The 10,677-nt window shown below is 42.6% G+C and overlaps 1 protein-coding gene across 1 annotated transcript in view; it reads right to left on the reverse strand.

Moving 5' to 3' along the window:
• The window catches only part of GPATCH1 (G-patch domain containing 1), a 21,018-nt gene that overhangs the window by 1,673 nt on the left and 8,668 nt on the right, over positions 1-10,677 (reverse strand). The window contains 10 exon segments of the mRNA XM_029285180.1: positions 1,685-1,830; positions 2,798-2,883; positions 3,829-3,936; positions 4,872-5,091; positions 6,630-6,790; positions 7,108-7,247; positions 7,886-8,013; positions 8,344-8,522; positions 9,128-9,430; positions 10,209-10,413. Of these exon segments, the coding sequence (XP_029141013.1) occupies positions 1,685-1,830; positions 2,798-2,883; positions 3,829-3,936; positions 4,872-5,091; positions 6,630-6,790; positions 7,108-7,247; positions 7,886-8,013; positions 8,344-8,522; positions 9,128-9,430; positions 10,209-10,413 (1,676 nt within the window).

The following is a 10,677-nucleotide window of genomic DNA, read 5'->3' on the forward strand; positions in this document are numbered from 1 at the left end:
GGGTCCAGATAGACTGTTTCATCCAGATGCCGAGGGAATTGCCGTGCAACCACACTCTCAACAACCTTCGCCGCAAAGCGAAGGTTGGAGACTGGGCGATAACTTGCCAACTCATCTGGGTCCAGGGACGGCTTCTTGAGGAGGGGCCTCACAACGGCCTCTTTAAGGGCCGCCGGAAAGACACCCTCCTGCAAAGAAGAGATCATATAATTCACAGGAGGAAAAAAAATCATCTAACAATAATGTCAAACCATTTTACTCTCTTAAATAATTTTTTTAGGCTGCCACTTTATATGCAATTAATTCAGAATAATCCCACCAAGAAAATGAAATAATTAAATTAAGTAGATTTGACACCGTTAGGGTAATCTTGGAACATAATATCATGTATAAAAAAATCCATCTCCCTGCTCTGATCAATTTCAAGCAAGTTTCAAGTATCTGTAGCTTGTCTTCAGACTGGAAGAAAAGATTGACATCTTCTTGGCAATACTGTATCTCCCAGTTCTTTAAATTACCTTCCTATATTAATGGGAGTTGAATCAGCAGTGTACTGACAATCCCATAATGTTCTACCTTGGGGACAGTACGATCTCCAATAGGGAACCAAAAAAATCCCTTAAGATGGCAATCACGGCAGCATTATTTAATTTTTACACCGTGCACGTGACCTGACTCTTTATAAATCCTTCACTTGCACTGCTGTGCCCTCCACTTTTTAAATCACTCCAGCCGATGCTACTGAGTTTTAAGATAAATAAAAAAGTTGATTATTGAGTATGGACCAGGTTTTCTGGAGACCTTGACCCCCATGGCTCTGTCTTGGATAAGCATCCATGTGGCAAGACATTAGAGTCACACGTTGTATTAAACAATAATGTGAGGATTGGGTTAGGCTTCAGTATGATGTGTAAAGCCAGATGCACCCAATTTTGAATTAGAATTTCCAGGTATGAGAACAAAAAACATTTGTCATTTTTGGTACAAAGCAGCATTAGGGAACTCGATTCCTTTAAACCTACTTTTCCTAAATGTTGGCGAACTGGAGAGAGAGACGACAGACCAGTGTTTCTTCAACCATGGCCCCTTGAAGATATGTAGACTTCAACTCCCAGAATTCTGGGAATTGACGTCCACAAAAGTTGAAGTGGCCAAGGTTGAGAAACATTGGGTTAGATCAGGGGTAGGCAACCTTGGCTCTTTTATGACTCGTGGACTTCAACTCCCAGAATTCCTGAGCCAGCATGGCTCAGCTTGGAAACCTCTCCCTTTTCCCTCAATGTGGCTGGCTCAGGAATTCTGGGAGTTGAAGTCCACGAGTCATAAAGCGGCCTAGGCCTAGGCCAGAGGTAGACAACCTTGGCTCTTTTATGACTCGTGGACTTCAACTCCCAGAATTCCTGAGCCAGCATGGCTCAGCTTGGAAACCTCTCCCTTTCCCCTCAGCATGGCTGGCTCAGGAATTCTGGGAGTTGAAGTCCACGAGTCATAAAAGAGCCAAGGTTGCCTACCCCTGGGTTAGATCTTGTGACTTCAGAATCCAGTCAACCATTCAGAAGATTAGAAAAAGCAATGTAGAAACAATAGGCACTTTTTCTTTCATGCAAATGTTTCCTTCCTTTAAAAACAAAGAAAAATGTCCATCTGCATACAATAAAAACATTGACTTTCTTTGCCTACTTACCTTCTTAAAAGTTCCCGGGGTGGTATATCCGCCTTTTCTTCCTCGCTGCTGCTGTCTTTGCTCTCTGTTGTGTCTGAGCTGCTGTTCTTATCAGATTTCTTGTTCTTATGCTTTCCCTTGTGCTTGGATTTCTTGTGCTTCTTTTTCTGCAAAAAAGAAAAACAGAAGGACAAAGTTGGAAGGGACCTTGGAGGTCTTCTATTCCAACCCCTGCTCAAGCAGGAGACTCTGTGTAATTTCAGACAAATGGCTGCCCAATTTCTTCTTAAAAACCTCCGTTGAGGCAGCTCCCATAACTTCTGAAGGCAAGTCATTCATTCCACTGATTAACTGTCAGGAAGTTTCTCCTGTGTGCTAGGTTGCTTCTCTTCTGGATTGGTTTCCATCCGTTGCTTCTTGTCCTACCTTCAGGTGCTTTGGAGAACAGCTTGACTACCTCTTCTTTGGGGCAACCCCTGAGATATTGGAAGACTGCTATCATGTCACCCTTAGTTCCTCTTTTCATTCAACTTTGTTGTTGTTGTTAGTGGCGAAGTTGTGTCCGATCCATTGCGACCCCATGGACAACGTTCCCTCAGGCCTTCCTGTCCTCTACCGTCTTCTGGAGTCCATTTAAGCTCACGCCTGCTGCTTCAGTGACTCCATCCAGCCACCTCATTCTCTGTCGTCCCCTTCTTCTCTTGCCTTCAATCTTTCCCAGCATCAGGCTCTTCTCCAGTGAGTCCTTCCTTCTGATTAGGTGGCCAAAATATTTGATTTCATTCAACGAGACATGCCTAATTTCTGCAACCGTATTTCACATGTTTTAGCCAGTCCCCAAATCATCTTTGCTGCTTTTCTCTGCACTCTATTTCTAGAGTCTCAACAGTAGACTCTGGAAGTAATGGTAATATATTTTTATTTATTATTTAAAGGTAGACGGCCACCCATTTCATATACATGACTCTAAACAAGGAGGGAGGGTTGGACTAGAAGATCTCCAAGGCCCTTCAACTCTGTTTTGAATGTAAAATAGATATGAAATTCCTTCTCCATTGGGAAAACAGGCTTTATAAGAGAACCCGACAATGATTTTGAGGAGAAAAAAAGGTTAAAAATAAACATCAAGATTACCTTTTCCTTTTTGTGTCTGTGTTCTTTTCTTCTGTGTTTTTCTTTGATCTTTTGGGGTTTCTGTTCCGCAACCGCTTCAGCTGTGCCTAAAACATTCGTCAGAGACAGAAGAACTATTGAAGGAGGATGCACTGAAAGCGATTCAGAAGCTGCTGAATTATTATTTTGGATTCTCCGAGAATAGCGTCTTTCTGAATTTCTTGATGCAAACCCCTGATCTATTTACACAAGTCTCGGTTGCATTTTTAGTGAATATATAACTATGCTCCGGAACAACAAACAGGAGATGGAAAGATTTAACACCACCCACTCTGGAGAAACACTTGGTGAAGATGGCAGATTTTGTTGAAATGCATAAATTGATAGAGGAGAATAGCTCAGGGTTGAAATGAAGGGTTACTTAGTTGGGTAATAAATGTTTGGGTAATGAAATGTCTGCAAAACAAATCAACCAAGCTCTGAACACTGAAGAACCCTCGTACTGTAAATTGCTTAAACTGGTAACTTAAAAGACATTATCTATATTTATTGGTGACTTGGAAACCTCTGATGGGACTTTTTGTGTAAAAATGAAAAAGAAGTGAACTTGTGACAAATGATGATTAGATGATAGACAAGATAGATTACACACAGAAGAGAGTCATGATGTAACTTTAGAGAAAGAGGTAAATTTGTAATTATACATATAGCTAAAAGGAACACAGGAAGCCATTTTTTGTATTTTTTTTCTTTCTCTTCTATTTTTTTAAATCTTTTTTTCCCTCTTCTGGCACTTTTGCTGATTTTTTTCCCTTCCTTGTTTTCCATTAGTTTGTGTTGGCTTGAGCACATTTTTAGGAATCTACCTTAATTAAATTAAGAATTTTAATAAAAAAAAATATTCTGTGCGATCAGCTTGTTTCTATAGGATTCTGTAGCTCATGAAACCAAAAAAGATCAACAGCCAATAAATTCCTGTGTGCAATACTTTTAAAATGAAAAAAGTCAATATAAACGCCATTCACATTTTAACAGCTAATAAATGTCTTTACCAGAATAAGCAACAGGAGGCAATCTTGGCCCAAATTCTTCTTGATTGACTACTTCCTTCGAGGTTGGAGTCACAGTATCAAAAGTCTCAGGTGCAAAAACTTCAGTTTCTTTGAGAAAAAACAATAAACATTGGCGATGTTTAAAAGCCAACCTAATCACTTTATACAGCCCACTGACCTATTAGTCCGTTTAAAGGCCGAGATACCATAAAGGCTGTTATAAGTCACAATACACGTGTACGGACTTATTCCCACATCCCAGCATCTTTTCCTTATTTACAACTATCTTGAAGACTTGGGGTTTTAATCAAGGACTTCAAGGCCACATAAAATGGCTTCAAACTTCTGGGGAGACCGCTCCAGTGTATCAAACCACTGTGACACCACAAGGAATGAGCATTGTGCTCCCCAACGCCCTCAATTACTTCCGTTAACGGCCTCTTTTGTGGCTATTGCAAACTGCTAAGCTATAAGGGCAAACTGATTGGTTGGAAGGTCCTTTTTTTAATGTCCACACATTCAGCAACCAAAATTACAACACTGAATAAGGAGGGCTTACGAGGGCTCCTCATTAATTGTGGTCTTTGTGGCCTCCCTGTGGTCATGTGATCTGTTTGTAACCTTCGCTGCTACTTTCCAACAAGCAAAGTCAATGGGGAAGCTGGCAGGAAGTCGCAAATGGCAACCATGTGACCATAGGATGCCGTGACTATCGGAGTCGCCCAGCGATGGCAACTGGGGCTGCCACTGTAAGTCAGCCCGATCACATGTCGTCGTTCTTACTACCATACCGCTTAACAAGAAGAGTTCGCAGTCCCAATTACTGCCAGCAAACGAGGGCTGCCTGCAGCACAAAGTTGCAAAGGCATAGCAGCTTCAACCTTCAACTTTTAAAGCTGGTTTCGAGGGGAAATTCAAACTCTTTAGCTCGTTCAAATATAGCAGTAAACTAGGCTTGTCCCAAAGTGGCAGTGATTATACAAAGCGTCATATATCAGAGGATGCGTCTGGTTTTTAATGGTGGGAGGGGGAGCCAGTAATACCTTTAGCAACAGGTAATGGAACCCCAGGTGAGTCACAAGGCTTGGTGTTTTCAGACTCTCCTTCCGGTGCTGTTGTAACGGGCTCCTCTGCATCACTCTCTTCTTCGGAAGAAGACTTCTCGTCCGAGGAACTGGCAAAGATGGCTTTAAATAAATCCATGGAGGGCCGGCTCCCTTCTTCCTCTGCAGCTTCACTTGGGCCAGTGGGTGGGCCTGATGGCTGAACCACAAAGGGAAAAGTGAAAAAGAAATAAGGCACTTCTCCGCCAAGTTAAACCGTAACCAGGAGCAAGACTGTTGAAGAATTCTGGGAGTTGAAGCCCACGAGTCATAAAAGAGCCAAGGTTGCCTATCCCTGATCTAAACTCTAGCAACACAGCTAAGTCAGTAAGCTGAGTAGCTGTAGGATTGATTCTAGCCCCTCCTAGATATCTTAGTATTTATTTACACACACACACACATACACACTTTTGTATTTTATTTTAAGTAACTGAGAATTCTGCATTCTACACGCTGTGAGCGGATAGTTAAGGATGATGAAACTCTTGCAAGATTTATTAATGGCCTCTCAATGTGGTTAACCCCTGGTCCGGTTGAACAAACAACACACCATAGTATACATTTCGTACTTTGCAGAGTATGGAAATCAAAACTATGAGAAATGTACGTTTCATTCATCTACAGTTTCAACTTAACTTCAGGGCAAATTAAAACATGCATTCTGCACTTCCGAAACCCAGCTGTGTTTTAATTTTTAAATGCAAAATGTGTGGCACCGTGATAAAGATATTTCTATGGATACATGTAAAATTGCTCCTGCGCTGTATTCTTTTAGTAAATTGTCACCTGAGTCTCGACTGTTTCAGGGCTTCTATTTTTGAGAAACGCATGAGGATAGCCTATCCCAGTGGTGGCGAACCTATGGCACAGGTGCCAGAGGCAGCACTCAGAGCCCTCTCTGTGGGCACGCGCACCGTCGCCCCAGTCTTAGGCCTTCAGCTGGGTTTTATAAAACTTTTCGCTTTAGGCCTCCGCCGCCGTGTGCAAAAAAAAAAAAAAGGTTCAATCAGTCAATTTCAACTTCTCGCGGGAAAAAAAAGATCTTGCAAAGTTGGAATTGATTGATTGAACTTTTTAGTCCCACCCAGTCTGCCGTTACCACCGCAGCCACGCCCACCCAATGGGCCACACCCACCCAGCACTCGACGATGCATAAGTGGGGTTTGGATTGCAGTTTGGGCACTCGGTCTCTAAAACAGCAGTTCTCAACCTATGGGTCGCGACCCTGTTTGGGGTCGATCGACCATTTCACGGGGGTCGCCAAGCAAGGCTGTCCGCCATTTTTTTCCCCTTTTCCGGCGGGTGCCTTACCTCCCTTGAGCTGGGCCAGCTGGTGGTCGGCCTGTTCCGTCTCTGCCGCTTGCCAGCTACGCCTCGGCCAGCGCAGGGGGCGAAACCACGCATGCGCGGCGCTCCCGGGCAGGGAAAGTCCTCGACTTACGACCGGTCGGGTAGTCCTCGACTTACGACCGGTTTAGTCCTCGACTTACGACCAGTTGGGGGTCGCGGCATTAAAAAGGTTGAGAACCACTGCTCTAAAAGGTTCGCCATCACTGGCCTATCCCATCTCCTGAGAATATTGTAGCGACCAATTCATTCAGCCAAGTCCATCATACATGCCCCTTGATGGTTTGGCATATGCTTGAAAGTCCCCCCCCCCATGCCTTCAAGATAACAGAGACACCAAAGCCACTCTACCTGAGCAGGAACAAGGTCACCAGCCTTTGCTTCAACTGCTGTGGGAGGCTGCTCCTGCACATGGACATCAACTTTTGATCGAGCCAAAGTTATAAATTCACTGATGGTATCCTCCTTCTTCTCTTTGTCGGGCACGTCCCATCTGGATGACTTCTTTGGCTCTGAAAGAAATGAACACATTTCCAAGGGGCCATCACCCTTTCTTGATGAGTTCCATACAGTTTTATTTCTTTTATAGCTCCCGTTGTTAAGGAAAGCTGCCTTTGATCATTAGGAATTCTAAATCTACGGGCCAAATGCTCATCTAGACATTCATGTTATTTCTCCCCAGCTAGTCTGAGCCTCGGGGCCAGCCCCACAAATGTTTTTTTTTTACTGTGTTTTTGATCTGTACACTTTGACCGGCCAAGTTATCTTGATCCAGGTCCCGAAGAGATACGATTCTTTTTTTTTTTTTCTGATAAATTAAAAATCTTACTGTTGGGAATATTATCCTGCTGCACTCCTGTTTTCATCGGCTGACTTCGCATCTCTAATGCCGACTCTGAAGCAACAGTCAAGAAGTTGAACACAGAATACTTATCACGTTTCACTGTCGGCAACCCAACAATACATGACCTGGTGAAAAATGAAAGCAGAGTGTCCGCATCCAACTTTGGGTAATTTTTCTGCTACAGAAATATGTGTTTGTTAAAATAGGTCAGAAGTATAGAAATGAAATAGCATTTTAAAATGTACTGTTGAGGGATTATAGTCTATAAACAAATATATGTAACTAAATAACCAAGGCGGTCTAGACAATACTTACTAGATTTAATTTACATTTTCCTGATCACTTCTACTAGCCAACTACAGATATTCCTTGACTTACAATAGCTTGTTTACAACGGCACTGAAAAAAGTGACCGTTTTTCACACTTACGACCCTTACAGCACGCCTGTGGTCACGTGATCAAACTTCAGAGGCTTGCCGACTGACTCACATTTATGACGGTCGCAGTGTCCTGGGATCACATGATCCCCCTTTAGCAATTTTCTGGCAGGTAAAGTCAATGGGGACGCCCGATTCACTTAACAACCGTGTTACTAACTTAACTACTTAACAAATGTGGTGGGAAAGGTCGTAAAATGGAGCAAAACTCGCTTAACCACAGAATTTGTGGGCTCAATTGTGGTCGTAAAGTCGAGGACTACCTGTATAAAATGATGACCCAAGTCTACTTGTTAGAAAATGCCGATGTACTCAACCAACTTACTCTGCGTAGGGATCAGGGATATTAAACCTTTTGCACAAAAGCTTATCTGGGTGCCACTCAAATTTTTCCCTTGTGAGTTTTCCGAACATCTTCATCTTTGCAGCAGCTGTTTTGTCATCAAGGTTGGTCTAAAATAACAACAGCAACAACACACATATATTTTGGCAATAACTGACTTGAGAGTTAAGCACAGCTGTTGACGGTCTTTTTTAAAAAAAAAAATTGGCCTGGTTCACATTCCTGCTAAACTAATTTTGAACCATGGTTTTATTTTAATAAAGCACAAGTTGTGTTCACACAACATATTCAGTTAGAATGAAAGAAACTACATTAGGGCTTAACTATGTGTTGTGTGGACTCTAGCACTTGTTTCAGGGCGATCGTGAAAGGAATTGGTGCTCTTAGAATGATTGAAAATCAACCCAGCTCCACGACTTCCAGATAACTTGGGGACTTACCTCTTCATCACGAGGAACGTCTACTTTATCAATATCATCCTCCAACTTTGCAGGAGTAAACCTTGAAGACAAAATGGAGCTGGAGGTTTTGTAGAACGCAGCAGCCCGAGAGAACTCGTCCCGTTCTCTACCACGCTCCCACTCCGTCATACCGGAATCTAAACTGCTTTCTGGCACATCTGTCAGGCAAGAAAAATTTAAAAAGCAAGCAAGGTCAATAATACTGGCTCAATAATATTGAACAGAAAAGAATGAAACTGTTTATAGCAGGAGTCTTCAAACTTGGCCCTTTTATGACTTGTGGACTTCAACGGCTACAAAATTTTCAATTTACAGTTGTCGCAGTACTGACGTCTGCCTGCAAAAATGCTCCTAGACTGGAGCGAAAAAGCAGTAGTAGATTGCTTTGTCCTATATTTGGTAGACCGGGTGCTTCACCCAACATGACTTGTGGACTTCAACTCCCAGAATTCTATATATAAGGAGCGAAAAAGCAGTAGTAGATTGCTTTGTCCTATATTTGGTAGACCGGGTGCTTCACCCAACATACATATATATATATATCGTCCCTGGTTTCTGCTGACCGAAGTGAGGAGAACCTGTGGCCTAGAGGTTAATACAGCTGCCTAACGTGCAAGCTGCCCAGGTTTAAATCTCAGAAGAATATGACTAACTGATGAGAGCTAAATAGCTCGAAATAGGTATATTAGTCTCCCTTTAACTCTTTGTCGGCTACAAAATTTTGAATATATATATGTGATAGATGAAGAAAAGAGCTGGGGACACTTTTGCTACTTGCCTTTCTTTCCATGTGCAAGATTTTCTAAGTAACATTCATATCTCTTTTGCTTTTCTGGGTTGCTGGCAAATGGTTTGAAGTCGGCCGAGCCAGTTGTAGCTAACTGGGACCCCAGCATCAATTGGTACTTCTGTGGCATATGAGAGACAGGAGGCGCTCGGAATTTGTTATAGGCGGATTGTTGAGGCACAGTGTCAGCTTTCCGTTGTTGCTGTACTGCCTGTTTCGCTTCTTGGATCCTCTCTTTGTCTTTATCTGACAAATATTCTAGAACAGAAGTGGTGGGGCCTAAACAAGAAGAGAAAATCATGATATAGAACTATGGCAAACAACTAACTTTTTTTTTTTAGTTGAGAACATAGTGCAATCAGGAATGTTTTGCCTTGTTTAAACAAAACAAAAGCCCCCATTTTCCAATAAATCAAATTACATATATACATGTATAAAGATATACTTAAATTAAAAAAAATAAATTAAAAAAACAACCAAAAATGCCTGCAAAAAATAGTCAGAACAAAATGATTATAGAGATTGCAGGTAGAGCAGCGGCCCCCAACATGTAGAGAGGGGTTTTTTTGTGGACCGGAGGCAGCATGGTTACGCATGCTGCCTGCATCCCATGGATGAGTCTTTGCTTGTTTGCATGGACCGGTCAGTCCTAGAGGAGATCAACCCCGACTGCTCTTTAGAAGGCCAGATCCTGAAGTTGAAACTCAAGTACTTTGGCCACCTAATGAGAAGGAAGGACTCACTGGAGAAGAGCCTGATGCTGGGAAAGATGGAGGGCAATAAAAGAATGGGACGACAGAGAATGAAGTGGCTGAATGGAGTCACTGAAGCAGTAGGCGTGAGCTTCAACGGACTCCAGAAGATGGTAGAGGACAGGAAGGCATGGAGGAATGTTGTCCATGGGGTCGCGATGGGTCGGACACGACTTCGCAACTAACAACAACAATCGACCGGTTTCTGGCATGCTGCGCCCCGGTGCTGGTCCACAGACCGGGGGTTGAGGACCCCTGAACTAGAGGACCTGCATCATTCAAGGTAACATCAGGATATTGGATACCTTTCAGTTCAGTTTCGCCCAGCACTTCCCTTCTCTCAGAAGCAGTTTTCTGGTGTCGACTTTGGAATGCTGTATCACTCTGAAGCTTCCCTGTGGATTCTGCCAATGCTTGCACTAAGTGGGAATTTTCACCGGTAGCTTTTATCACAGGTCGAAAGTAATGGATTGGTCTGTAGTCTCTTGGCAGGTCTGGAGGAGGATAACTCTTTACAGAAAAAACAACGGAAGACAAAACATTGGCTAGCTTGTAGACCAGGCAGTCATCATATATCTCAAAAGCATGTACTGGGCACTGGAATTAGGCAAATTTGAACTCAAGTGTATAAGCCAGTGTTTTCTCAACCTTGTGCGGACTTCAACTCCCAGAATTCCCTAGCTAGCAAAGAATTCTACAAAGTGAGTCCACTTGTCTTAATAATAATAATAATAATAATAATAATAATAATAATAATAATAATAATAATAATAA

The sequence above is a fragment of the Protobothrops mucrosquamatus genome, unplaced genomic scaffold, assembly GCF_001527695.2.
Source record: "Protobothrops mucrosquamatus isolate PMUCROS unplaced genomic scaffold, P.Mucros_1.0 scaffold1379, whole genome shotgun sequence".
Lineage (NCBI taxonomy): Eukaryota > Metazoa > Chordata > Lepidosauria > Squamata > Viperidae > Protobothrops > Protobothrops mucrosquamatus.